Source organism: Vanacampus margaritifer, chromosome 17 (assembly GCF_051991255.1).
Source record: "Vanacampus margaritifer isolate UIUO_Vmar chromosome 17, RoL_Vmar_1.0, whole genome shotgun sequence".
Classification (NCBI taxonomy): domain Eukaryota; kingdom Metazoa; phylum Chordata; class Actinopteri; order Syngnathiformes; family Syngnathidae; genus Vanacampus; species Vanacampus margaritifer.
In genome coordinates this window covers 17,024,623-17,052,419 of record NC_135448.1, presented here as the reverse complement: position 1 = coordinate 17,052,419, position 27,797 = coordinate 17,024,623, and the positions used below count along the sequence as shown (strand labels likewise).

Here is a 27,797-nt window from a genome sequence, read left to right as displayed (position 1 = left end):
CACGGGTTGACCAATCCGGGCCCTCAGCCACTTGTGCCTGGCCCCAGGTGTGGCTAATTACCCAATTAGTGTGGGTGTATTTAGTTCCCGGGTGGTGATCAGTCCGTGTGGGATCTTGTCTGTCACTTTGATTTTGTATCTTTTCAGTTCCTTGTTTAGTTAGCATTAACCAGTACCCTGGTTAGTGTGTTCTGTAAAGTAAAGCACGCCAGTCTCGCCTGCACTCCTGCTGTGGTTCTCCTGCCTCCCTGCATTTTGGGTCCTCCACCTCACACGCCGACAGACACCACGCCGCTCCATGACCACACCGTGAAAGGTTTGTTAGTAAACAAAACACATTTTTCTTCCATAATATACATTATTATCTAAAACTATAGAGTTTTTTTTATTTAAATAAAATAATTATGTAAAAGTATGAAATGTCTGAAAGTTGATTTTAAATTGTACATTTGAGTTGTGATGACTATCGATGTTGTAATCGTGAGCGGTAACGATGTCCATATTTTATACCAAAGCAGCAATATGACTTTTTTCTATATCAAACATTGGATGCTGGTGTATCATAGTGTAGCATGAGTGCATCTTAGATGAACTGGTGCTTAAGCGTGAATGGCCTGAAGCAGTGACAGTGAATGTAGATAAAAATGTCTGCCAGTGTAAATCCTGAGACAAATTACTGACCCTGTTCAACCCTGTCAACATGTCATAAAAGGAGTGCTATTTTTGATGGATGGCAACATTTTCGCTATCTAAACTGGAAAAATACTTTTTCAAAAAAGAGCCCAAGTGTTTTCTTTGAGCAGTTTATTACCAGTCCCAGTTTGTTTACTGTAAAACTAAAGAGAAAACCCAAGGCAATAATACAGTGTGCGTTTAGCCAAACCACATCAATTTCCTCTCCAAAAGTCAGCTAGTGCATTGCTAACACATAATAGGAAACGACATAGAAGGGCTAAAGAAACTTGGCACTGATATCGTAATTAGAAACCTTTTAGCGACTTATATTTGAACACAAATGGTATTGGCACGTCACAGGCATATATGCTTTATCCTCTGTGAAAATGATGACCTTTTGACTACCACCACGGGCTGCTTGACGATGTCCTTGCACACGGGGCAGTGCAGCTCCTGCTCCAGGCTCTTCATGTTGGACTGAAGGAGGCAAATCGATTGGCATTGAAATGATCGGTTGGAGCGAGAGGGGGCGGCGTCCATGTTTTCTTGTCTTCATTTTTGATGGCATTCGATTTGGGATGTTCCCGCGTGTGCGTAACACGGGAAAGTGGAAGCGGTCGTCATCCTTGTTAAAAATGCAAAAAGGGCAGATTTGAATCATTGATAATATAGCCGAGACTTCCATTTGGCGCATCAAGCTTAATATAGACTCTCACCTATATGGACTTGACTCACCAATTTCATAAATCCTGGTGAAAATGTTTCTATATTAGGGGTCTCAAGAGTAAGAAATCACCAGGTATATAAAATAAGGCTTCAAAATTGTGAAAAAAAAATACAAATTCTCCCTACTTTCGAATGCTGTGCTGAAACCCAACAAATCATACAAACAAAATGGATGCCACTTTGACTAGCATCTTACTTATGACTATAGCTACAAGTTTCAGCTGTGAAAATGTGTTTAAAACTTCAACTGGTTAAAATCAATCGCAACAACGAGGCACTCTAAAGCAGCTACACTAGCACGAAGCAACTGTCTTCATGCCGGCAGTCACATCGGAATATTATTATTTAATTATTTAGCTATTTATTTTCCTTTCCACCTTTCTCTGCACGACGTGCGCACACTCACCACCAACAATGAGGCACTCTAAAGAACTATACGAAAAGAAAATGCATTTTCAGGTTTTAAGCTAAACTAGCCGCCGCCGCAAGTGTGTCAGATAACTGCTGAGGTTTACAAAGTCATGTTCTTAGCTCGTTAACTGGCCCAGACATTTTCATTTATTAACTACAGTACAAATAATGTCGTTTTGCGTATCTGGCTATGCTAGCGATATATAGTGACAAGTAGAACAATTAAATGCTTTTCCACTTGAAGAAGAATAAAAGAATTTTGTCCTCTTTGCGTGTTCCAAAAATGAAGATAGATTTAATGTAAGAAAAATACACCTTTGCAAAAATGATTTCAGAGGTCAGCCATATGTCAAAACAATCATCTTATAACAAAATATTCCACATTAGTTGCCATCCAAATTATTCATTTTTAATTAATTATTATTATTATTATTATTAAAATAAGAAAAAATATGGCTGAAATATGTCATATATACCTCTTTGCATTAGTTGATTTTATTCTTGACATTTTTAATTTGAAAAAGGGTGACACCTGGCGGTCAGAATGAGTCACAGCAACTAAAATTTTCAAATTGACCTGCGTCACTAATTTATAAAAGGATGACACCTGGCGGTCAGCTGGAGTCATAGCAACTACAATCAGTCAAAGTTATTTATGTTCTGTAAGCATAAGATATGCATCTAAATTTTACAATATTTTAACACTATACTTCTATGTTATTTGCGTATTAATATTCGTTTGTTTTATATCAAACATAATTTTAAATATGACGTATTTGCACTCGTAAAGCCAGATTAAGTATTCAACATTAGTGCTTAAGAAATTTATATAAGGGGCTTATAAAATCAGTTACGGCAACAATTTATATAATGTCGTTCAATTATTTAACGCAGACGCTTGCGGTTTTAGCGTTGGAAATTTTATTAGTAATTTTACCGTCTAATTAGTTTATCCCGTTTAGCGTTTATTAACCATTTTCATTTGTTTTATTACGTAAATTTGTATCATACAATTATTTTATTTGCAAAGCAACATTTCAGTATTAATCATTATTTAATACACTTTTCTTAAGGCTACGTCCGGGACTCTCCTCTATATAAAAATTACATATTACTTATAACACTCTTAACATTATTAACGAGCGCTCGAAGTTTGAAATGTAGAATTAGAACACTGTCAGTTTTTAATTGGATGTATCATGCAGAGTAGTAGGTGTGGCCTACCGAGGGCATATTTGCATAAACGTCGACACAGGGATACAGCCCTTAATTCTTCATTCCATGTCACCGAATGTCAACATGGAAAATTACAACTGAGGAAGGTTTTTTAAGTTTTGTACATGAATAATAAAATGCCAGCTTTGTGCCAGTTTAAAAGCATTTACATGGCTCTGAATATTGACATTTAGATCTAAAATTTTAATTCTAAGATTTTTTTCAACCCAAGAACACATTTGTAGAAAAACATGTTACAATAAATGAATTAGGCATAAATAATGCAGAGCTACATTTTTTTTGGGGGGGGGGCATGTAATAGCATATTTACTAACTATCATATAAATGTGACAAAAAATAGTTAGTGTGCCACTGGATGAAAGGAAGCAAAAGAGCAAAAATGATTGAATAATTTTAATCAAAAGCTGGCATTTTACCAAAGTGGAGTTTGATTTATCATATACAATAAAAACACTTGAACTAAATTCATATTTTACACTGATTGACTGTGAACGTGTCCTCTTAGTGCGACTCCAACCCGAGCAAGCAAACATGCCTTCAGACCTGGAGACGGCCATGGAGTCCCTCATCTTGGTGTTTCACCGCTACGCCTCGCAGGACGGCAGAACCGGCACCCTCAGCCGGCGGACGCTCAGGCGGACGCTCAGGTGGACGTTCAATCGGACGACGAAGAGTGCCCCGAGTCCAATGCATATTCATCGGAGGAGTGTGTACAGTCTGCTACTTGCTATTCACCGGAAAAAAAGGCCGTCAAGAAAGTGTAACGTCTGCACGCGAAACGGACAATCGAAGTGAAACGAATTTGTTGTGCAAATCCTGCTCCATCTCCTTGCACGCAGGGGAGTGTTACAAAAAGAAAAACTGTATTTGAAACATCCACATAATTGTAAATAGTTTGTGAAATTGTTTTGTCAAATTGTTGCGCTGTTGAATGGAAATAAACGTATTTTGCAATCAAAAAACACTTTTTCATTGTTGGTGAAAGCGTTTTACAGAAGTAAAGCACTATTTAGGTGTTTGTGGCATCATTCATGGACAGAAAGAAGTGTACAATTCACTAGAGTGCATGAAATAACATCGTTTCACAAAAAGCTCTTTTTCTCCGCTTTTTGTTTCAAAACAGAGCATTTCGGTGAAACTAACCATTTTCTATTGTTGATTACTGAAGAAGGGAATAAAGTAGAAACAAACTTTTTTTTCCTGGTGAAAGATGAGAGTTCAATCTTTCATTTGCTAGTATGTGTGTTTCCATAGTCCAAACACAACATTTTCTGTGGACCTTGAAAGATCAGTCAAAATGCTTAAATCGGCTGGCACTGGCGACGTCCCGTTTCTGAAAACGTCTGGCAGTCAAAGAGTTAATGGGCAGGTAGCGCAACTATTTGCATAAAGCTATGAAAAGTCAGTTTGAAATGATTTGGCAACATTTCTCATTTGGAACATTGTAAAATCTGATCTGGGCCTTCTTTATTGGATGGTAATAAGCGGGCGTGAAAATAAATCTTTTTTTTTTCTTTTTTACACAACAGCCATTAACAAAAAAAACATGTTGCCACAGCAATTAATTCTGGGTGTGCGCATGGAATGAACGTTGGAGGTAAGGTAAAGGTAAATTCCCCTGATTTTCACACCCAACTAAGTGGGGGCGAAATTCGTGGAGGGTGTGGCGAAAGTATAAAGCTGTCCCCGCATCCTCTTCCTCGTCACTTCATCACTGCACTCTCAGTGTCTCACTCTTCTTTCTCCACGACAACTACAACAACTCAGGTGAGTGGAAAATCTACATTCAGAAACTTTTTTTTTTTTTTTACTGTCTTTCTTAATGATGAAGTTGGCTGACCTTTGAACTTCAATTGGGAAAGACGTGCCACGCTTACGTATCCGAAACATCAACGAGGTGGTGTGTAATAAAAAAAAATTCTCAAGTGTGATTAATTTTCGCAAAATAAAGACAGGATGTAATGCAAAAACAAGTAAAAGAAAAATGCAATTAAATGTTTTTAAATTCCTGTAGCCATCATGGGTCACGTTAAGGCCGCCATCGATTCAATCATCAACGCCTTCCAAAAGTACTCCAGCAATTATGGCGACAAGGACTACATGACCAGAGGAGACTTGAAAATCATGCTCAAGGAGGAATTTGGGCCGGAGATGAGGGTGAGTGACAGACCAGCACACCAACAAACAAAATGTACATGTTAAGTCATTGCATGTGTTTGTGTGTGTTGAGTAGAAACCCAAGGCCAAGGTGGCCATTGACAAAATGTTCAATGACCTGGACGTGGACGGTAACAACAAAATGGACTTCGATGAGTTTGCCATCCTGGTGGGTTCCCTCGCTTCCATAGTGCAAGAGGACATGTAGCATGGGGGCGCGTGCAAAAAATTGAGGGAACCTCTCTGAAAGGCCATAAAACACCAATAAAGTCAAACATACTTCATGCAATAAACAACACTAAAATACTCAACCTCCGCTTTGTGTTTTGTGGGAATTTATCATCACAATGATCATTTTCATGGAATTAATGAACTCCATCATGAAGCAATGGAGTGCAGTACTTGCCTGAAACCAGCAGGGGCGCTGTTGATTCATTCAGGTTGCAGTCCATAGAAGAACACAAGGAGTTTAAGGTTGTGTCATGTCTGGGAAGATCTGGCTTTGGTTGAGGGCCCTGAGTGGGTTCCCGCCCTTCCGCGGGTTGACCAATCCGGGCCCTCAGCCACTTGTGCCTGGCGCCAGGTGTGGCTAGTTAACGAATTAGTGTGGGTGTATTTAGTTCCGGGTGGTGATCAGTCCGTGTGGGATCTTGTCTGTCACTTTGATTTTGTATCTTTTCACTTCCTTGTTTAGTTAGCATTAACCAGTACCCTGGTTAGTGTGTTCTGTAAAATAAAGCACGCCAGTCTCGCCTGCACTCCTGCTGTGGTTCTCCTGCCTCCCTGCATTTTGGGTCCTCCACCTCACACGCCGACAGACACCACGCCGCTCTGTGACCACACCATGACAGGTTTGTTAGTAAACAAAACACATTTAAATAAAATAATTATGTAATATGATAAAAAAAAGACAAATTGAAAGTTTATTTTAAATTGTACATTTGAGTTGTGATGACTATCGATGTTGTAATCGTGAGCGGTAACGATGTCCATATTTTATACCAAAGCAGCAATATGACTTTTTTCTATATCAAACATTGGATGCTGGTGTATCCTAGTGTAGCATGAGTTTGATTGATTTTTTAAAATATAAATATTACACTGTCCATTATGCCAGACATGCGTTGCGTGTAATTTAATAAACTGAGCAGACCAATTGCTCAGGTACAGACATCAAAATGGCGTACATGATCTAAAAATACACATTGTCAATACAAATACGAGATGTTAACTCACGCTGATGCGAACCAGAGCGTCCATGTTCGACGTGGCTGCCTTCAAATCCATCACGTCCGTGTTTTGTTTTTTTAGCAGCTTGTTGATAACATCTGTAAATACAACTGCCGGCCAGCTGCCATACCACAGACAAAAAAAAAAAAAAAAAAATGCGACTCTTCTGCCCTCCTGGTGATGTTATCGTTCCAGAAATTGTTGTTTTTCCAAATCTACTACATTTTTCGCCATGCAGTGGATTCAGTCTGGTCGTAAAGCACCTTCCACGGTAAGCCACGCCTACTCAGTGTAGGCACCAATCGCTTTAACGGATGATACATTTTGACTATTTTATATTTTTGGACGAATGTGTGATTTATTTATTTTATTCATCACCATTTGAATTTATAATGTATATTTATATACATTTTGTACATCGGTTTTTGATGTCAAATTTCGTTTGGTTGTTAATGCGTCTATTGTCCACTAGGTGGCGCCAAACTCCACCAGTTCCACCTCCGGGAAATGACTGGATCATTTCCCGATAAAGCAAATGCTACGAGTGCAGTTTGGTTTTCAATGTGATCAATTTAACTAGTTTACACGAAATCCAAATGACTTTTTATGCTGGGTGTGTTGTCAACACACATTTCAATAGATTTAGATAGAGGATTTGCTGACTCGGTGAATCAATTTCCGAGACAATCGTCTATGCATATCACTGAATCACTCTAGTTGCGCTATGATGAGTCCAGTGCAAGACATAAACATCCTACCACTCCCTCTGACCTGCAGTGTAAAGTTTATTTACGCCCAAATGGTGGACGTCTACTGGTGGGTTCGCTCACTTTTGACGCACAAACAGCGCAGCAGGGCGGAGCCTGCCTATAAAAGCCTGAGCTGCACTTTGTGTCAACTTCTGAGCGTTGCTGCATACTTGCCCCGAGCTGACTCACAAGCTTTTTGCACGGTAGGAATTTTAGCATTTGATTGTTCATGTTGCTTATTAACCTTTCATTGGCTGAAGTGCAGCTAGAACATGTCTTAAATGTTGTGTAAAGTGCCCTTTTGGGTTATTATATACTATATTATATAAGTGTAAATTAAAGTAGGGTGGACATAAATCCATCTCGAAGTTTGAAATGTAGAATTAGAACACTATGTCAGTTTTTAATTTAATGTACCATGCAGAGTAGTAGGTGTGGCCTGCCAAGGGCATATTGCCGCATAAACGTCGATTTTTGCCACAGCTTGAATTGAATCTCCAACACAAAGAGGGACAAAATTATTTTTTTCCACTCTGAACTCCTGTGAGTTGTAGACAGTTTAGTCATCTGTGGGCAGGCTCTTTTGCTTAACCCTTCACAGGGACACAGCCCTTAATTCTTCATTCCATATGTCACCGCATTACAACATGGAAAATTACAACTGAGGAATGTTTTTTTTTAAATTATGTACATGAATAATAAAATGCCAGTTTAAAAGCGTTTACATGGCTCTGAATGTTGACATTTTGATCTAATAGTGTTTATTTTTTTCCACCCAAGAACACATTTGTGAAAAACATGTTAAAATAAATGAATTAGGCATAAATAATGCAGAGCTAAACAAAAAAAAAATGGGGGGTGTGCATATAATAGCATATTTACTTATCATATAAATGTGACAAAAAAAGAGTTAGTGTGCCACTGGATGAAAGGAAGCAGAAGAGCAAAAATGATTGAATAATTTTAATCAAAAGCTGGCATTTTACCAAAGTGGAGTTTGATTTATCATATACAATAAAAACACTTGAAGTAAATTCATGTTTTACACTGATTGGCTGTGAACGTGTCCTCTTAGTGCGACTCCAACCCGAGCGAGCAAACATGCCTTCAGATCTGGAGACAGCCATGGAGTCCCTCATCTTGGTGTTTCACCGCTACGCCTCGCAGGACGGCAGAACCGGCACCCTCAGCCGGCGGGAGCTCCGGTTGCTGATGGAGAATGAGCTGTCCAACTTTTTAAGGGTGCGTCATCAATAATCTGCTATCTTAATGCTAACATACAATGCAAAATTCCATTGACAGGCTAATGGAAATTAGCATCCACTTTATCGCAATTATAATCCGTAAATCAAATGCTACTTTACACACACAGAGCAGCAACACGTTCTTAATTCTACTGCTTCTCTTCTAATAGAGCTCAATACTGCCAAACATGTTGTGGCAGAATGTGGTACTGCAAGAGATGCAACTCGACAGTAAATTCAGATTTAGGGATTCAAAAATAAAAAGACGAAACTAACATGGAAGTGTCCATATGTCCAAAATTCAAACTCAAGTGGCACAGATGTACTTCCATAATCATAACGGGGGAAGCACTGTACCTGAGTTGACTATTTGCATTTTCAGTCCCAGAAGGACCCGGCCGCCGTTGACAAGATTATGAAGGACCTGGACACTAACGGGGACGGCCAAGTGGACTTTGAAGAGTTTGTGTCCCTGGTGGTGGGCCTGTCCATCGCGTGCGAGCGGTGCTATCAGTTGCGCGTGAAGAACGAGGGCAGAAAGTGAAGGAAGAAAAAAGTGAATACAATCCCACAAAGCATTTCATTGTCTTTTTTTTTTTTTTAAGTCGCATGTCCATTAAAATGTCTCAAAGGAGTTCAAACCCACCCCATATGAGTTGTGTTGTTTTATTGTACAATGTTGATTTTTTTTTTTGCTGATGTTTTGATACTGTATAGTGAGAGAATGATCATTTAGCCCCACGCTTAGGTGCGATGGAGCAACTCCCACTGGAGTCAAAGTACACGGGAGCCGCTCCCTCTTTATGATAACAAATTGTCAGAATCTTGGGAAGGGCCGGAATGTTCCCAGCGTTCACGCCCCCTCCTCACCGCTCTAGGATGTAAGACTTATAGAGGTTGCTTGTTACCATGAAGAAAGACTCCTCATGAGTCAATAGGCACGTCGGTGTTTTTCCACTCATAATGTCTGTTTGAACCTCATGTCAGCTGAATGTTGTGACATTGCTGAGGAGGACGAGCCTACTTTACTGATCCAATCCAGGCCCCTGGCATTGTTGAATATTTGACTCAATGATTGGTTTGAGTAGAAACGTGTGCTTCAGAAATTTTCCACTTTCAGGCTTATAAAAATAAATAAATAAAGAGTGCCTGAAAGTCACAAATCGGGGCTAAAGAGTCATGATCAAATCATGAGCACTCCCTCTTTGCAGTTGTTATGGTTACAATGCAAACATAGGTTGCTAGGTTACAGTGCAGTGTGTGCGCGTGTGTGTATTACAACCTTGGTTTTGCTTTGAGTGTAGTGTTCTGTTTTGACCACTAGATGAAATTAACTGAGAACTGATTGTGTAGTTCTTCTGTTGGACCACTAGATGGCACAAAAGAAACAACGATGTTACGATAGGAGTCAGTCAGGGACATCATTCAGAATTGCCTCTCACAAACTTAACTGAAACACTCTCAGGGCACTGCCGAAATTCTTTCACTAGTAAAATGCTCTCTCTCTCTCTCCCTCTCCCTCAGGCACATCACTAAAATTCCTTCGCTCGCACTCACTAATGATATCCTCTCACACTGAAATGCTCATAGATTATATGTTGAATTTTGTGTTTCATTTACATGTGAAGGTGTTTTAGCGGCATGTGAGAGCATGTCAATTGGGTGTCTGACAAGCATTTCACTGGAGTGTGTGAGAGCATTCAGTAGTTACGTAAGAGTGTTTTAGCAGCGTGCAAGAGCATATTGTAGTCATGTGAGAGTGTTATAGTAGCGAGTGAGAGAGAGCATTACAGTAGTGATGAGAGCTTTTCAGTGCTGCATGAGAGTGTTTCTGTAGGTTTACTGAGAGCATTTCAGTATTGTACGAGAACATTTAAGTAGTTTAGTGAGAGCACTTTAAGCGCGTGTGAGAGCATTTCGTTTCCATGTGAGAGTGTCTCTGTATGTTGTGTTCGTGCCGGAAATAATTTCAGTTGGGAATGTGAGAGCCTTCCAGTAATATGTGAAAATGTTTTAGTAGTGGCTTGAGGGACGTCATTCTAATCAAAGGCTAATGTTGTTAGCTGCCGCTAATCTGCGCATCCAACAAAAGTCAATGCAGCTCTGCTTACCTTTTAATTTGGCACGATTGCCTGGGCGTCGCACCATGCTTCGGGTGTGGGTGTTCCTGTGTGACAGTGTGGTATGGCCATCGCTTAAAAGTGGCTTGGAATCTTCAGTTAGCCTAGCTTCCGAGTCATGGGCTGCTTAATTTGACATTTAATGGGCAGGTAGCGCAACTATTTGCATGCAAGCTATGAAAAAGTCAGTTTGAAATGATTTGGCAAAATTTCACATTTGGAACATTGTAAATCTGATCCGGGCCTTCTTTGTTGGATGGTAATAAGTTGGGGTGAAAAGAAATATATTTTTTTCTTTTTTACACAACAGCCATTGACAAAAAAAAACATGTTGCCACAGCAATGAGTTATGTGTGTGCGCATGGAATGAACGTTGCACCCTGTGACTGTGAGTCACAGCCTCCGCCACAAAAAATGCCAGGGCAAACTGAAGACAATGCACGCAGTGACTCAAACTTGCCAATTTGACAAACTTTTCAGAATTGGAATGTGAATAAAGTTTGTTGACGGCGGAGGGGGGGAAAAGGTAACATTTAGTTTCTTAAAAATGCGTTTTGGGCCTTTATTCTTAAACGTTATGCAACAAAATGTCGCTTCAAAGAGGAAGTCGAGTCAGAGTGAAAAAGGATCCGAGGGAAGGAGGCGTGAGTGATGAACGAGAACATGGAGGGAGGGAGAGAGGGAGGGAGGGAGAGAGGGTTAGTGGAGGGTGTGGTGAAAGTATAAAGCCGTCCCCGCATCCTCTTTCTCATCACTTCATCACTGCACTCTCACTCTTCTTTCTCCACATCAACTACAACAACTCAGGTGAGTGGAAAATCCCCATTCAGAAACTTTTTTTTTTTTTACTGTCTTTCTTAATGATTAAGTTAGCTGACCTTTGAACTTCAATTGGGAAAGACGTGCCACGCTTACGTAACGGACATCCGATGGCGGTTTGCGTGGACAACCACACCCTTTTTGACTTTTTGGGCTCTCCACACATGCAACTTTAACCCAATGTTAACTTGTCCGATTTATGTTCAATAAAGTCAAGTTTGAGATTCAGCAATTATCTCCTGACACTTTCTAATCGAGTTTCCGCATCTGGAGACACGACGCTGTCACCTTGGCAATGTTCCGCTTCATTCGCCAGGAATCTGCTGGAGGAAAAAAAGAAAGAAAAAAGAAGCAGTGTTAAATCTTTCAAAATAAAGCAGGCCACACAAACAGATGATTTAATGGAGCTGGGTCTGAGACAAAATGTTTTTTCTCCGACAGTCTGATAGTCTTTCCACCCTACAAACCACTCCCTCAACTTGAGCGTATAATAAACAAGGCTCTTTGGTTGCATGCCAGTCTTTCACCACCACAAAGCATCGCGTGGTTCCAGTGGGAGGTGTTCCAGTAAACTTGCACGGGCAACACTCGGCCCGCTAGAGGGCGCCATAGCACTTACGATAGCATCCTTTTGAAATCAATGTGGTGAGATTGCAAAAGTATAGAATAGAATGAATAAGCATTGGCTAAAACTAAAAACTAATAAAAAATTAAATTGAGACTTTACAAATTAATACTATTTTTAGATGATGCTTCTTTGCCAGAAAATGATGAAAAAAAGTAAAAAAATAAAAAGCAGTACCCAAAAATAAACATGTAAATGATGCTTGAAGGTTTAACTATAACATTGATTCAATAAATACCATATCGAAGTAAAAAAAAAAGTAAAAAGTAAAATATATATATATAACAATACCCTCACCCCAAAATGTATTCAAAAAGAAAAAATAAATAAAACACAGTACCCATAATATATGACTTATGGAGCAAAATTGGCCAGTTTCTATCTCTCACAGGGCGTCCATTTTGTCACTTGCTGACTGCTGTCAACTAAAAATGACATCACAATTGTTCAGGGCTCGGGTAAGGAACGTCACATGACCAAACTCAGAAAGCAGGTGAGCCGTGATTGGTTGTTACTTGAGCCCTGAGCAACTGTGATGTCATGTTCAGTTGACAGCAAGTGGCAAAATGGCCGCCCCCGGAGATGGATAAAAATGGGTGGATTTTGCTTGTTAATTGGTATTCCACAAAAGCAGTGTTAACCAGTAACCGTGTTTAGACTAGTGGGGCCGTAAGTATCCGAAACATCAATGAGGTGGTGTGTAATAAAAAAAAAAATTCTCAAGTGTGATTATTTTTCGCAAAATAAAGACAGGATGTAATGCAAAAACAAGTAAAAGAAAAATGCAATTAAATGTTTTTAAATTCCTGTAGCCATCATGGGTGAAGTTCAGGCCGCCATCTGTTTACTCATCAACGCCTTTCAAAAGTACGCCGGCAAGGATGGCGACAAGAACAACATGAGCAAAGGAGAAGTGAAGGACATGCTCAAGGAGGAATTTGGGCTGGAGATGGGGGTGAGTGACAGACCAGCACACCAACAAACAAAATGTACATGTTAAGTCATTGCATGTGTGTGTGTGTGTGTGTGTGTTGAATAGAAAGCCAAGGACCAGGCGGCCATTGACCGCATCTTCAAGGATCTGGACATGAACAGTGACAACAAAGTGGACTTCATGGAGTTTGCCAGCCTGGTGGCTTCCCTCGCTATGGTGCTGCAAGAGAGCATGAAGGGGGGCGCGTGCAAAAAATAGAGCGAACATCTCTGAAAGGCCATAAAACACCAATAAAGTCAAACATACTTCATGCAATAAACACCACTAAAATACTCAACCTACGCTTTGTGTTTTGTGGGAATATATCATCACAATGATCATTTTCATGGAATTAATTCATTCCATCATGAAGCAATGGAGTGCAGCACTTGCCTGAAACCAGCAGGGGCGCTGTTGATTCATTCAGGTTGCAGTCCATAGAAGAACACAAGGAGGTTAAGGTTTGTTAGTAAACAAAACACATTTTTCTACCATAATATACATTTTTATCTAAAACTAGAGTTTTTTATTTAAATGAAATAAGTATGTAATATGATAAAAACATGACAAATTGAAAGTTTATTTTAAATTGTACATTTGAGTTGTGATGACTATCGATGTTGTAATCGTGAGCGGTAACGATGTCCATATTTTGTACCAAAGCAGCAATATGACTTTTTTCTATATCAAAAATTGGATGCTGGTGTATCATAGTGTAGCATGATTTTGATTGATTTTTAAAAATATAAATATTACACTGTCCATTATGGCAGACACTGCATTGCGTGTTTCACATGAATCAGTTCAAACTGGGGCTTTTCACTGTGTGTGTGTGTGTGTGTGTGTGTGTGTGTGTTTTCTTCAACTGTCCCAATTCTCTGTATGGACAAGTGCATCTTAGATAAACTGGTAAGCGTGAATGGCCTGAAGCAGCGACAGTGAATGTAGATAAATGTCTGCCAGTGTTAACCCTGAGACAAATTACTGACCTGACCCTGTTCAACCCTGTCAACATGTCATAAAATGAGTGCTATTTTTGATGGATGGCAAAATTTTCGCCATCTAAACTGGAGGGAAAAAAATCAAAAAAGAGGCCAAGTGTTTTCTTTGAGCAGTTTATACCTAACCCTAACCCTTATATTTGAACACAAATGGTATTGGCACGTGCACAGAACATACAGCAATACTTACAGGCATATATGCTTTATCCTCTGTGAAAATTATGACCTTTTGACTACTTTAATATTGTGCAACTTTTTTCTTTCAAAGTCATTTCCATTCATCACAGTGCGAAAACACGTTAACCAAGGCATCCTTTTTTTGCTTTATGAAATTGCATAGTTGTGGCATGAGAACTGTGGCCACGCCCCCGAGTGAGGTCACGTTGCGTGGCCGTGTCCCGTGACGCTCCCGATGGGCGGGCCGTCGACAACAGTCGCTGACGCTTTGCGAGTGTGTGCGGAGGTAGTAACGTCGCAGCAGGGACGGAGCCGGAGTGCGTTGTTTTTGAATTCGCCCCGCAGACACCCAGCACCGACCGCAGGGCAGCAGTCAGCAGGGGCCTGTGGATAAAATGGCGGATGTAGGGAGCGATGAAACGCGGCCGCCTCTCCCTTCGGCATCCCACCTCAACGGCCCGGTGGCGGTGACCGCACCGGCGGCGGGCACCGCGGGCCTCAGCCCGGCTACGGCGACGTCGGGTCCGCGGATGGTGCGGATAGTCAAGTCCGAGTCGGGCTACGGCTTCAACGTCCGCGGGCAGGTCAGCGAAGGCGGTCAGCTGCGGAGCATCAACGGGGAACTGTACGCTCCTCTCCAGCACGTCAGCGCCGTGCTGCCCGGCGGGGCTGCGGACAGGGCGGGCATCGCCAAAGGTGACCGGATCCTGGAGGTGTAAGTTGGCTTCGTCCCCCGCTAGCCACCGCCGCTAGCATTGCGGTTAAACTGTTGCTTCTGTGCCATTCAGCGTGTTTATTAGCCAGCCGTCATTGTTTTCATCACTACCTGCGTTACAAAATAACGTTTCGACAATAAATAAAATTGTTTTGGGGACATTTTTAGACGTCAAGCTGCTTATGTAAGTTGCACTACGGGCTTTGCATGTTGATTAGCTCCAGCCAAGCAGCTAGCCCAGGTAGCTAACGTCTCGTCGAGACAGCCCCGGGTTCCCCCCACAACATTCTTGGGCCGGGCGCTCTCATTGAACGCGAGTTCGACGTCCGAACGTCAGCCTTTCTGACGGTTATCCCAAATATTGTCCGTTTTAGTTGACGTAGTTGTTGTGGACAATGGACCGCAGTGTTGCCCCTCCGGTTCGTCATCGCGTCGTGTGTTTGCGTGAGTGACACCGCCTGACAGGCTAGCTAAACATTCGACGAGGTTTGCTTACCTCTTTTCGTCTTTTATTGACATTTTTTTACTCATATAAACATACTCTTAATTGTTAGGTTTGTATGTGTATCCCCCATGTGCACGTTTGTTGGACAATAAGTCAAAACATTAGGTACAGTACACCTCAGCTCCAAAAGCTTTTCAGACAGCAATTTCTGTTTTTTGCTGAAGTTGAATAAATTTTTCAATATGTATCATATTCATCATATCACATGGAAAGTAGTTTGTTATGTTTTGTAAAACACTGCCAAATATTACAATCTAAACAGACCTGGCATTTTTGAGTCAATTGTGTGCTTTGTTTTGTAATTTGAGCTCGAAAGCCAAATAACTATCTTAAATTAATAAACAGCGCCGCTTAACATATATATACAGTGTATACTGCCTTTGAAAAGTAAGCTTTCTATCAATTTAGATTTGTGAGTGTGGTGCATGCAGTGGACAAAAACTGCATCCGCAACTTCATCTTGTAGCTACAAGTACGTGCTGCGAAGCTCTTCAGTCATTGAAATTGAAGGTTTCAGATCTTCACCTAGCCTAGCATCCAAGTCACGGAGGAAGGAACTCAGTGATGGGGCCTTTTTTATGTAAATAAGCCTGGCTGTTACATCACAATTTGGGGAAATTCAGATGGATTTTCATAAATAGGCAGATCGCAAACGCGTTTTTCATGTTTTGATAGGTGGGCAGTCTCTCCAGGCACCCGATTTTAATAGAAGCCATTAAAAAGTCATGTTCCCACAATATATCCCCCCTAAAGTCTGAAAGTCACGAGACATGCGAATGTGACCATGGGGATTTAAAAGGCTAAAATTACACGGAGGGAACTGAAACGAGCGTCGTCTTCCTTTGCTTAGCCATCAAAAATAACAAGCGCTAAAAATGTGTGTTTGGGTCCTTGGCCACTTGACGTTATGTGAAAATGAGCGTGCTTTGGAATTTTGCTAAATACAAACAAATCAGTTGTGCAAGTCAGCACTTCGCTGGAATTGTGGTTTTGGCCTAATATCTGATGTTAGTCATACTTTGAGGGAAATGTGATGCATTTATGTAGAAGCGGCTTTTGTTTAAAACGTCTTAACAAAATTCATATTGAGTTGTGCTTGTTATTTGTTTATGAGCAGTATACAGCAGTGTTTTGGCATCACATGATGTATTTTAGTTGAATAGCATAACCCGGAGGAACTACATTTAGTGTGCGCTGTTAGAGTAACCGCAGTTTTTACATGTCACGCAGGTTTAAGTTCCTAGTCAGTCTGCACGATTTTCTTTTTACAAACCGCACTTGTATAACTTATAGATAGGAAGTCATGATAACAACCAAGTGCTTTCCATCCACCCTCGCGTATCAGCGAAAGACTGCCGTTTGTGTGTCAGTGTGACTACGTTTAGTCTAAGAAATGAAATGATTGCAATTATGAAAAAAACAAAAATCTGAGCCGATGAAGTTTCATTTTGAGTTTCTGTACCAGTGCAATATTTGGAAACTTGTCACAAATTTCCCTCATAATGTTTTTTATTTAATCCAAAATATGACAAAAAAAATTACAAAATTATAACATTTTGTAAACCTAATAAAATGGCTCATTTAAAAATGGACAAAATTAGCTTTATTACCCCCCCCCCCCCCAATTTTTTAAAATAAAATTATGATTTATTTTTGGAATAAAAAAAGAAACAATCCATAAAATGACAGCAATTAGCCTTCAAGTAGACAATAAGTAATTTGTCCAAATGTCTCATGTCCAATTGAGGACAAAAGAATAAATCGTGACCTAATAAGAATATTTGCATATGTCATTTTTGAATACTTACAGAAAGCAAGTAAGAAAAACATCAAATTAGTTGTTCAATTTAATCGCTGTAGATTACCATGACCAGGAGAACTGAGAATCCACGGAGACATATAGTGTGTGTGTGTGGGGGGGTAATTTTGTATTGATATTGTGACGGTAAGTTGAAAACGACCCAATGTACTTGCTAAAAATGTCTCATGTTTTTTCCTGCTTTAATAAAAACTATATTCCTAATATAACAAAAAGACGAAAATAACAGAAATTGTGCCAGTAGAAGTTTTATCCTCATTTTCTGTTGCAATTTATAAATGATTTGTGACCGTTAAAGCAGCTCAGTTTGACGCACACATGCATCACCTATTTTCTTGAAATTCCAAGACCCCTTTTTTTCCCCTAATTCTATTACTGATTTATTAACAATCAAAACTCAGCTTCTTTTTTTTCCCCCCGCAAAGGTAGCTATGTTAAACAAGTAGCCAATTGGCACGTCGCACTCTCCTCGGCCGTCCCGCTGTTGCTCATCGGAAGATTATCCGAGACACCCGATGCTGCTGCCATCTGGCCTCTGCCAAGTCAAGCGAGCGGGTGTGTGACGGCACCACCAAGCAAGAGAGGCAGCTTAGTTATTTACTCGTTACCCCGATGACAACAGTGTACATATGTCATGGTGGAGCCATTTAAAAAGTGTTTTACAGTCAAGTATTTTTTATTTTTTTTTAAAGACACCATAAGTGACTGCGTTAAGACACATTCAGCAGTAAATCATTTTTAAACTACCAAAAATAAAAAACGTATATAAATGTCTTCTCATTTCGACGGCATGCAATATGTGCATTAGTTAACACGGTGTCGTGTGTTTTTTTTTTCTCCAGCAATGGCGTGAGCGTGGAGGGCGCCACCCACAAGCAAGTGGTGGACCTGATCCGCGCCGGCGAGAAGGAGCTGGTCCTGGCCGTGCTGTCGGTCCCGCCGCAGGAGGCCGACGGCCTGGAGGGGGGCGAGGACGTCCAGCCCAACTACGACTACGGCGACAAGCAGGCCGTGCCCATCTCCATCCCCACCTACAAGCACGTGGAGCAGCACTCCGAGAGATTTGTGGTGAGTAGACTTTTATTTTTTTTAATACATCATAGTCTCATATGGAGGAGGTTCAATGTGTGTTTTTTTATTTTATTGTTATAGTACTTGAGCAGAAACCTCATACAAGGTTCCCATATGCCCAAGTGTCTAACAAGTGCACAAATCATCCAACTCACTCTGTAAAAAAAATAAAAAGCTTAATTTCAATATTGCACAAATCGTCCAACTAACTCTGTAAAAAAAGAAAAAGCTTTATTTCAATGTTTGGTTGACGGAATGGCTAGTTAGCATGTTGCGCTAATAGTAGAGCAGGGGAGAAAATGTCTACTAAATTGGGGAAGTCTAACCCGAAAATGTCTTCCTCAAAACTATTACAATGACCTGGGTGGGTAATCGATGGAATAATCAATAGGATTGATTCTAAAAAGATGAGTTAACAGATAACCGCTAATGCTATTTTGCGGCCAATTTTGCTGCTATTTGTTTTGGCCGAGACGAATAACTGATTAAATAAACCAATTATAATTTGCGGCCATTCATAACTATTACTTAATAGATGGTGCTTGTGCAACTGCTAGATAAAAGCAATATCACACTTGCGGATTTCTTATCTGTTATCTTGGGCGCGAGGCTGCAGGTCAAACCACAGCAGCCATGTCAACAGTGCATCACTCCTTCCTTTTTATATGATTTTGCTGAATTGTTTATTTAGTATTGTTGAATCAATTAGCAATACCAAATGTACAAGAATAATTGGATCTAACTTGATTTTGTAATAAATCTGGCAAGATTATTTCATGAATTGATGGAATAATTGATTTAAAAATTTTTAAATATTTGATCGCGGCAATCCCAAGATATATCGCAAGCATACACATACTTGTTCCCATATTAATAATAATACATTTAAGAAATAACCTTAAAAGAAGAATGTGTGTCCCACTTGAGAACCTTTCTCGAGCCACGATTCCAATCTGGTTAGAAAATGTCGGACGACACGAGACGGCTATTTTAATACCTTTTTCAATAAAAAAATATCTGCTCAATAAAAGCTTGTTGGAAATTGGGTAAAACTATGCCGGCGTTAATTCCACATGCGTCCCGTAGGTATACAACGTGTACATGTCCGGCCGGCAGCTGTGCTCCAAGCGCTACCGGGAGTTCGCCATCCTCAGCCAGAACCTGAAGCGGGAGTTCTCCAACTTCAACTTCCCCAAGCTGCCCGGCAAGTGGCCCTTCTCGCTGTCCGAGCAGCAGCTGGACGCCCGCCGCCGCGGACTGGAGGAATACCTGGAGCGAGGTGCGCGCAACGGGCATTGACACGCCCTCATGACTTTCATTTGATGGAACTGCTCACCTTGTTTTTGATCTCTCTTTCTGTACGTCTAGTTTGTTCTGTGCGGGTGATCGGGGAGAGCGACATCATGCAGGAGTTTCTCTCGGAATCAGACGAGGTATTTTCAATATTCAACGGGCTTTTGTGCTGTGAAATACAGGAAAAAAATGAGCACACGACTGCACATGAAATCCCACGTAAACGTTAGGATTTGCACTCTTGATTGGTTTTATTATTTCGTGTTTGTTTTGATCATCTGACAAAACGACAACACAGGTTGGGCAAGTTTCAGTGCCCGAGGGCCACATTTGATTTCAATGTGTGTAAATGTAGTAATTATTACATGAGCGTAAAAAATCTAATCAAATCAATGCATCGTAATTATTAGTGATAGACCGATGCCGTTTATTAGTAGTCAAGGAGACGGATAACCAATATTTCGAGCCAATATTCATTTGCAGTGAAAGAGAAAATATTAGTATGAAATTTCCCCCCAAAAAACTTTTTCTTTAAAATTTAAACCTAGAAGGAATTGACTGATTTGTTTAAAAATGATATCAAAAATAGCGGGAAGCTTCCAAGGTCATCAGCATGTGTTAAGCTAAATAAAAAAACTTAACAATAGTTCCCCAAGGTTTTCCACTGTAATTAGTTTTCCAAAGTTTCAGCATAATTTCTTAATTTTAACTTAAAAAAATAAAAAGTGTAAGGAGTTCCCAATGTCAGCATCAGTTTTTATAAAATGGAAATCTAAATACATCCATAAATGAAAAGTTCCCTGTATCTCACTGAGCAACAATTGCATGCCAAGGTAGCTCATTTGGGGTTTTGGTCAGGGTTCGTAAAAGGTTTCAAAAGAACTTCGCAGACAGTAAAAAAAAATAGTCTGAATATGTTAGAATGCTTTTGTGAAAAGTAAAAACTGTCTGTGGACATCTTACAAATCCTGATGAAAACCCTCAATTCGCTACGTTGGCAAGCATTCACCCGCGCCGTGAGAAACCAGCTTTACCGGCCTTCAGATTCATAAAAAGGCAGATGCCGATATTTGGCATTTTGGCCCTAGTCATGATTCCATTTGAGGGGAAAACCTGGTATATGAATTCAACATTTACTACTTTCACCACACAGAACTACAACGGTGTGACGGACGTGGAGCTGCGCGTAGCGCTGCCCGACAAGACCACCATCTCCGTCAGGGTGCGCAAGAACAGCACCACGGATCAAGTTTACCAGGTCGGAGTCCGCACCTCGACCAACTTCCTGCACTTGTTTTATCATAACGTAATGTACACAATTGTGATACGTTCTTCCCGTAGGCGTTGGTGGTGAAGGTCGGAATGGACAGTATTATGGCCAGCTACTTTGCCCTGTTTGAGGTCATCAATCACACATTTGGTGAGCGCCGCGCTCGGATGCGTTTTTTAATTTTTGATGAGTCATGTTTCGAGGCAGCCAACGGGAGCACGAGGATGTCTAGATCGGCGCAGAAATGGTCCGTCTTTCCTCTGTTCTCTCGTCTCGTCAGTACGAAAGCTGGCGCCCAACGAGTTCCCGCACAAGCTTTACGTGCAGAACTACACGTCGGCCGTGCCGGGCACTTGCCTGGCGCTCCGCAAGTGGCTCTTCAGCTTCCAGGAGGAGGAGCTGCTTCGAGACAACCCGCTGGCGCTGCACTACTGCTTTCACCAGGTAACGATTAGCGGCCACATCTTAGTAAAACTCTTCTCTCTCTCTTTTTTTTTTTTACCGGCAAAGGGGGGAAAAAACTGAATCGATCTTTTCTCTCTCCCCTCCGTTGCCATCTAGGCACTGGATGATGTGAAGAAGGGATTCATAAAAACGGAGGACAAATCCTACCAGCTGCAGAAGCTGGCAGAGCAGCGCAAGATGGCCACGGTCAGTGCCACAGAACCGTCTTTGTCCGGCGAGGAGACTCGGGGACGGTGGCTACTATACATACTAGAGCCATTACTGGACGTTCACATAGATGAACAGAAAAAGCATTTAGAGTAAAAAAAAAACAAAAAAAAAACAGTGCGTTCGGAATAGAGAGGAAACTGTCTGGTGTCAGAGCAAGTGAGGGTTTTTGTTTTTAGCGCTTAAGCTTGTGGCAAATTATCGGGTCATTTTGAGAAGTGGTTCTCAAAAACATACAAATGACTCCTCCTGACCTTACAATAATACTGGCTTTAATTAAAAGGCTCCGAAATGATTGTGACTCGGAATGAGCTGCTACCAGATTCTGATGGAATCGATTGTGGTTTCATAGTAAATGTATTATTACAACTTATATTCCATTGAACACGTTTATTTTTCAATAACGCATTACACAGTACATGAGAGAATGTAAAAGCAAAACAATGCAATTTTTTCTCTGTGATGTTCAAAAGCACTTTTTTTCAGACCGATACCAGTACGAGTAGTCACCGATACCAAGTACCGATATCGCTCGTACTTTTGATACATAACATTTCCTAAAACAAACAATGGCAGGAACCTATATAAATACCGTAATTTCAAGTTCCTGGTCATACAATGGCCACGAGAGGGCGGTCGATAATGGGCAAGTACCGATACCTTGAAATAAGGCTGGGTATCAGCCCGATATTGGTACTCACTCATCCCTAATTTTTTTTGTAAAATAATTTAAGTGATTATTTCCCATCACATGTAGCTACTAGTACTACTCTGCTCCTCAGCGCTTTGTGATGTAACATCAGCGGAATCAAGCTAGTGCTAGCTATTTTTTTTCACCAATTGTAGGCATGCTAAGTCTCATAGCTAGTTGCAAATGTAAGAGCGCGTTACATTCATATATTAACTAGAGATGGGCGAGTACTGATACCAGGTATCGGCATCATGCCAGAAGCAGCCCTTATTTCAAGGTATCGGTACCCACGGCCGTGACCGTTACAAGTGTCAGCCGCCCTCCTTGTGGCCGTTTTATTAGCAGAAATTTGAAATCAGAAGAATAGAAAATTGCCATTTTTACGGAGAAATACTATAATGGGATATAATAGGTCTTTCTTTAAAATTATATATCATTGTTTTTATGGGGAAATTTGATGTCTGAAAAGTACCAGAGGTATCGGTGACTTCTCAACTCTTACTGGTATCGATCTGAAAAAAAAAGTGGTATCACTATCAAACATCCCCAATTATTAACGTGACCTTAAATTTGTTGAAGAGTGATGGGTGGAAACATTTCATCCTTGAGCAGCCGCTAATTCGTAAGCACGTTTTCGCATGGCCTTCCTCTAGAATCATTTGCATGAGTTTTAAGAGGTGGCCCATGAAAAAAAAAAAATCCCGCGCAACCCGAGTGCCACCCGAGAGAGCATATCAAGTCATTTTTTTTTTGCGCACATTTTTGCGTGTGTCCCGTCAGTACCTGAGCCAGCTGCGCTCGTGCGAGGGCTACAACGAAGTGATTTTCCCCCACTGCTCCTGCGACTCGCGGCGGAAGGGCCACGTGGTCACGGCCATCAGCATCCATCACTTCAAGCTGCACGCCTGCACCGAGGACGGCACGCTGGAGGTGAGAGGTCAAAGCACCCCGTGGGGAAACTCTTGTGTGGTTAACACTTGTTATCGAAATGAACTTGCGTTTTGCTTGATTTCAAATCAGCGCAATGACCGCTTATTTGACGGTGAGTTTTGACCCGCTAAGACTCCCATTTGCAACCGTTGGCCTCCTCAGAACCAGGTGATCGCGTTCGAGTGGGGCGAGATGCAGCGCTGGGACACGGACGAGGAGGGCATGGCCTTCTGCTTCGAGTACGCGCGGGGGGAGAAGAAGCCGCGCTGGGTCAAGATTTTCACTCCATATGTGAGCGCAAGACCCACCGATGCAAACAAAATCGGTTTGAGCCGACGTGAAGGAGAACAAAAATATTCACAGACAATTTGTTTTGTTTTTGGTGTCGTTTGATTTCGTCCGGCAGTTCAACTACATGCACGAGTGCTTCGAGCGGGTCTTTTGTGAGCTCAAGTGGAGGAAGCAGGTAGGGACCACTCCTTTCCTCTTCCATTCAGGGGGGGGGGGGGGGGGGCACATGAGTCCCAAGTTCAAATGTCTAAAAATGGCTTATTATTGACCTTATCTTTTGCAAACACACTCAGACAGAAAACTCCTCTTGTGCGCTTGTGTGCGTGCGTCCTGAATTAATTTGGGATTTCGTTGCGCTCAGGTGGAGGAAGAGGCTTCTGATAAAGACAACAAAAACTGCAGCAGCAACGGTAAGCGTGCTAAACACTGAATAACAACATTCGGAGGAAATTGCCAGCAGAAACCACAAGGGAAGGAATTCATCAAAGTGACTGACGACGTGTCCACATTCTTGTTTGACAAAAGTTGGGGGGGAGTTTGCGCTATCTGCAAAAAAAACAAACACTTTGAAGTCATTCTGTGGCATTTGAGTCACATTCAATTGGGTCCCATTGTTGCCGCTATCACTTCTCATCTGCGAGATCAAATAAAAACAATACATAAATCGCGGTTACGGATTTTTGGGTAGAATCAGCAAAATAAATGCAGTAAATATTTTTATAGACTGTTGAGAATAACAGAATGCAGCGCGCTGTACGCGTCCTTACTTTCGCCAAGCCTTGCGTTTGTTTAATATTGCATAAATGTTCGGCGGTAAGCGTCCGTATTATCTCGCCGTGCAATCTTGTGAAACCGGCATTAATGGTGGGAAATGTTTGGAAAACGTTTTTTTTTCTCAACACTTTGTCCTGCACTCCCAAAAACGTATTTATGTTTTACAGAATGCTTTGATTTAGCTTCTGACATGAAGAGGTGGCTTAAAGCAATGGTAGTTATTACAAAATATTCATGAAACTTAGCTATGCGGTGTTCCCTCGTCTTCCGCTGGGGTTATAAATACCCGCAATAAATGAAATCCGCAAAGTAGTTAGCTTTATGTTTTACTTTTATTATAAAAGTTTTAAGGCTCTAAAACCCCTCACTACACTGTTTATATACACTTTTCTCATCCATGAATTTACATTTTCTCACATTTCTCTCTCGTTTAAACATTCTCAATGTTTAAACCTTCATGATTTTTTATAAAATAGGTACATTACTGTAAAAAAAAAAAAAAGAATGCAAAATGACACTAAAAACAAAAGTGAACCGCGTTATAGCGAGGGAACACCGTATTCTAACGCTAATTGCTGCAAAATGGAAACTTGATACAAATACACTTTTTTTCCTGATGAAAGAAGAGACTCTAATCTTAATTTTGGTAGGTTACATGTTTTTATAGCAATAAACACAATATTCTGTGGACCTTGCAAAAATCAGTCAAAATCCAGGAAAACAGCCGGGAGCGAAGGGGGTTGCTTCAGTGAAAATGGCTGAATGAGTTAAAAAAAACGCATTTGTGCGTTTAATGTTTTGGGGCTTGTTATAACGCTTCCTCTTGAGATTTGATTTGTTTTTAGAAATGCCCGGCGAGCCGTCTCAAATGCGCTCGGGGCCGCACCAGGACGTCCGGGCGCGACTGTACGGCAACGGATGACATGTTCTTTTCGCCCGTGGCTCTGTGTTGCAGAGTATCTGCCGCCTCTGGAGACGCAGCAGAAGGGATGGCGCCACCTAGGGGGGGAGATTGCCACAACCTAAACAAAAGCGAACCCGCAAACCCGTCCCACACTGAACTGTTCCACTCGCATCGTCATACCCACCCCCGTCGACCGCAGCAAGACTTGAGGGACGGGCGGACCCCCCCCGAGAAAGCGCAAACCGGGAACGACCTTTTTTTTTTCTTTTTTTTTCTTTTTCAAAGGGGGGAATCGGAATATGTCACCCATTAAGCCACGGTTACTCACCAAGACGAGCGATGGGAAGGGAAGTCGGCTTCCATTTTCATTACCGGATCTCCATTCTGTGTGTCTGCGAGACGCTTCCCTCCCGGTACGGGCGGCTGGCGTGCGACTTACCGGAGCGCATACCAGAAACGGGACCGCAGGCCGCGCGGGCTGATACGCTCGGCTTCGAATGAGCCCACACGACAGACGAAAACGGGAGGGAAACGGAGAGAGAGAGAGAGAAAAAAGTTTGCGCTACCGAAAGATGCAAAGTCTGATGCTGGACACGAACAAAGACGTTTTCTATTAGCGGGGTCAGTTTTTGTTTTGTTTTGTCCGAAAACTCAAAAAGTGACACAAAATGTAACTGTTCTAATTGTGTGTACTTTTAACATGCCTTTTTTTTTCCTGATCAAATATAGATTAATATAAGAGCTATAATTATTGATTTATTGATCAAACATGAGCATTTAATCGATATCCTTGATCATCCGCCTTAAGCCGTGCACTAGTCCTCATTATTAAGCACATAAGTAGAACATCTCATTTTTCGGGTTTTTCCACAACTAGTACCACTTTTGGCCTCCACGCAAACCTTCATTGTAAACTACTGTGCTCGACTAAGACTAATACGCCCAACTGGCAGGCAACTAGTGTGCAGAAATGACATACAGTAGTGGATTTTTTTTTTTTTTTACTAGTAAGACAATCCTACTACTGGTCTTTCTACTAGTGCGTGGAATTGTCCAACTAGAGGACAAAGTTGGTACTAGTACATAGATCTTACACAGGGTTGGATATTGTATGAGGTTTCTGCACTAGTAGAACAGCTTTGGTATCCTAGCAGGACAACTACATCTTACAAGTCAGGCAAAACTTTTCGTGGGACTTTCTTTGGTACTAGTAGAATCCTGGAGCTACTCTTGCTTCATCCTTTCGGTGTTACAGTAGTTTGCTAGTAGCGTCTAATTGCATACTTGTGAGCCAAAAAAATAAAAAATGCTACTAACAAGACCGTCGTTCTACTAGTGCACTAAATTGCGTTGCTAGTGAGGACAAATAACATACTAGTACATGGAGCTTAACGTGGATATCAAGGATTTAGAAAAAAAAAAAAAGGCTTTCCATAGAGTCGCACTGGAGAGGTCTTCGATTTGTTGAGGCAAAGTCAGGGTAGGGCGTTCTGTGTCACATCCTGCAGTACTCTAAATGGACAATAGGGGACGGCAGAGGCCAAGTGTTAAGTCGTGTGTGCGAATGTGATGCCTGGGGGTTGTGTAGCTCAGCCAGCTAAGTGTCCCTCCCCTGCAGATGGCTGCAATCTCCATGAACCATGTCAGGAAGTGTGTGTGTGTGTGTGCGTGTGTCGAACTAACTGAGACCGCAGACATGCGTCAAAGTATTATTAGTATTATTATTGTTGTTGTTTTTTTGTGAGTACATCTTGCTAACCGGAAAAGTTGTGGTTATTCCGCACAAAACGGCTGGATGTTGTGTTTCAGCCGACTGTTGGATGAAGACAAATTGAGGTGTTGTGACCTGTTTTTTTTTTTTGTATGTGGGGGGCAGGAAAACCCGTTTGTGGCATTTGTCTCGATTTTATGTAGTTTGACAAGATTGCGAGGTTCTGCCGGCAACCGGATGATTTTGTCAGAATGAGCGCCCGTGACCCGGCAGCCTTGCAATTGCATGTTTTGCCCGACTATTTGTTACAGTGTAGAAATTCCATTTCAACTCGCTTGGGGTTCTCCGTGCACGTCAGCTCGGTTTAGTGGTATCGGGCGGCCCACTGAAGGGGAAAAAAAAGAGGCATTTATTTGATTTCCAGAAATACGGTCTTTTTTCTTTTTTTTTTTTGCACTTTTGCTTTCTCTGTTGACATCAGCTTTACAGATGCCACGTCGACTCTGCAGCCACTATTGACATTCGCTGCTAGGCACGCTGCAATCAGATCCGATCATCATGTTGGTTTATTTCCGCAAGGGCAAGTGGTAGGCATTTATTTGAGCGCAAGCAGAGGAAATACGGTCATTTAGAAGATGGATTTTTTTTTTTTGCCGAGAGACTGAGCGCGCTCACTCCTCCTCCTCCTCCTCCTTGTCTTCTTCATCTTCAGGTTGCTCTGCCATCATTACGCTGCAATGTGGTTGCCACGGCAGCACCATCACCGGCTCCACACGACCGTTCTCTTTTGCAGTCCCGGCAAATCGGCTAATTCCGCTCCATGTAATGGAGTCGAGGCCTTGGCTTTGTTTGTGTGTGTGTGTGTGTGTGTGTGTGTGCGCGCGCGCTGTCGTTCTCCACCATCAGTGAGGTGAATGTCACCCTGTTCTGTTGCTTGGGAGCGCAGGGAGACGACAGGAATGTTAAAGAGCACGCTTGATATTGTGTGCCAAGAGCAGAAGAATATAC

The 27,797-nt window shown here is 41.5% G+C and overlaps 4 protein-coding genes and 1 long non-coding RNA gene across 7 annotated transcripts; 4 read left to right on the top strand and 1 right to left on the bottom strand.

Moving 5' to 3' along the window:
* The first annotated feature begins 113 nt into the window (after positions 1 to 113).
* Positions 114 to 9,073, top strand: LOC144037090 (protein S100-A1-like). Of its 3 annotated transcripts, none has more exons than XM_077548230.1 (4): positions 114 to 316; positions 7,213 to 7,387; positions 8,260 to 8,426; positions 8,811 to 9,073. In XM_077548230.1, exons 3-4 carry the CDS (start codon positions 8,286 to 8,288, stop codon positions 8,970 to 8,972), a joined length of 303 nt encoding a protein of 100 aa, XP_077404356.1. In that variant the 5' UTR covers positions 114 to 316; positions 7,213 to 7,387; positions 8,260 to 8,285; the 3' UTR covers positions 8,973 to 9,073. The 3 variants fall into 3 exon arrangements, with proteins under 3 accessions (XP_077404356.1, XP_077404355.1, XP_077404357.1); XM_077548231.1 differs by lacking the exon at positions 114 to 316 and adding an exon at positions 5,842 to 6,056; XM_077548229.1 differs by lacking the exons at positions 114 to 316; positions 7,213 to 7,387 and adding an exon at positions 5,839 to 6,056.
* On the top strand, positions 3,580 to 5,433 carry LOC144037583 (protein S100-P-like). Its single transcript, XM_077549156.1, has 4 exons — positions 3,580 to 3,683; positions 4,709 to 4,815; positions 5,063 to 5,205; positions 5,282 to 5,433. The coding sequence occupies exons 1-4, from the start codon at positions 3,580 to 3,582 to the stop codon at positions 5,411 to 5,413; spliced, it is 486 nt and encodes a 161-aa protein (XP_077405282.1). The 3' UTR covers positions 5,414 to 5,433.
* On the bottom strand, positions 9,016 to 14,395 carry LOC144037092 (uncharacterized). The gene is made up of 3 exons (XR_013288813.1): positions 14,157 to 14,395; positions 13,359 to 13,376; positions 9,016 to 11,687 (listed from the first exon to the last, which is right to left on the bottom strand). It is a non-coding gene; the product is annotated as an uncharacterized LOC144037092 (long non-coding RNA).
* Positions 11,244 to 13,263, top strand: LOC144037091 (ictacalcin-like). The gene is made up of 3 exons (XM_077548232.1): positions 11,244 to 11,355; positions 12,805 to 12,947; positions 13,032 to 13,263. The coding sequence occupies exons 2-3, from the start codon at positions 12,810 to 12,812 to the stop codon at positions 13,182 to 13,184; spliced, it is 291 nt and encodes a 96-aa protein (XP_077404358.1). The 5' UTR covers positions 11,244 to 11,355; positions 12,805 to 12,809; the 3' UTR covers positions 13,185 to 13,263.
* snx27a (sorting nexin 27a) lies at positions 14,387 to 25,826 on the top strand. Its single transcript, XM_077548224.1, has 13 exons — positions 14,387 to 14,858; positions 18,025 to 18,250; positions 19,340 to 19,532; positions 19,622 to 19,686; positions 20,700 to 20,804; positions 20,888 to 20,966; positions 21,097 to 21,260; positions 21,378 to 21,467; positions 22,960 to 23,109; positions 23,272 to 23,400; positions 23,516 to 23,575; positions 23,762 to 23,810; positions 25,130 to 25,826. Exons 1-13 carry the CDS (start codon positions 14,539 to 14,541, stop codon positions 25,198 to 25,200), a joined length of 1,701 nt encoding a protein of 566 aa, XP_077404350.1. The 5' UTR covers positions 14,387 to 14,538; the 3' UTR covers positions 25,201 to 25,826.
* Positions 25,827 to 27,797: the final 1,971 nt, after the last annotated feature.

Bases quoted from the DNA above. Each gene is read 5' to 3' on its own strand.
- LOC144037583 (XM_077549156.1), top strand. From the start codon at position 3,580: ATGCCTTCAGACCTGGAGACGGCCATGGAGTCCCTCATCTTGGTGTTT. The intron at 4,816-5,062 runs GTGAGTGGAAAA...AAATTCCTGTAG, and splicing joins CGACAACTACAACAACTCAG to CCATCATGGGTCACGTTAAG. The intron at 5,206-5,281 runs GTGAGTGACAGA...TGTGTTGAGTAG, and splicing joins AATTTGGGCCGGAGATGAGG to AAACCCAAGGCCAAGGTGGC.
- LOC144037090 (XM_077548229.1), top strand. The intron at 8,427-8,810 runs GTGCGTCATCAA...TTGCATTTTCAG, and splicing joins AGCTGTCCAACTTTTTAAGG to TCCCAGAAGGACCCGGCCGC.
- LOC144037091 (XM_077548232.1), top strand. From the start codon at position 12,810: ATGGGTGAAGTTCAGGCCGCCATCTGTTTACTCATCAACGCCTTTCAA. The intron at 12,948-13,031 runs GTGAGTGACAGA...TGTGTTGAATAG, and splicing joins AATTTGGGCTGGAGATGGGG to AAAGCCAAGGACCAGGCGGC.
- snx27a (XM_077548224.1), top strand. From the start codon at position 14,539: ATGGCGGATGTAGGGAGCGATGAAACGCGGCCGCCTCTCCCTTCGGCA. The intron at 18,251-19,339 runs GTGAGTAGACTT...TGCGTCCCGTAG, and splicing joins AGCACTCCGAGAGATTTGTG to GTATACAACGTGTACATGTC. The intron at 23,811-25,129 runs GTAAGCGTGCTA...TCTGTGTTGCAG, and splicing joins CAAAAACTGCAGCAGCAACG to AGTATCTGCCGCCTCTGGAG.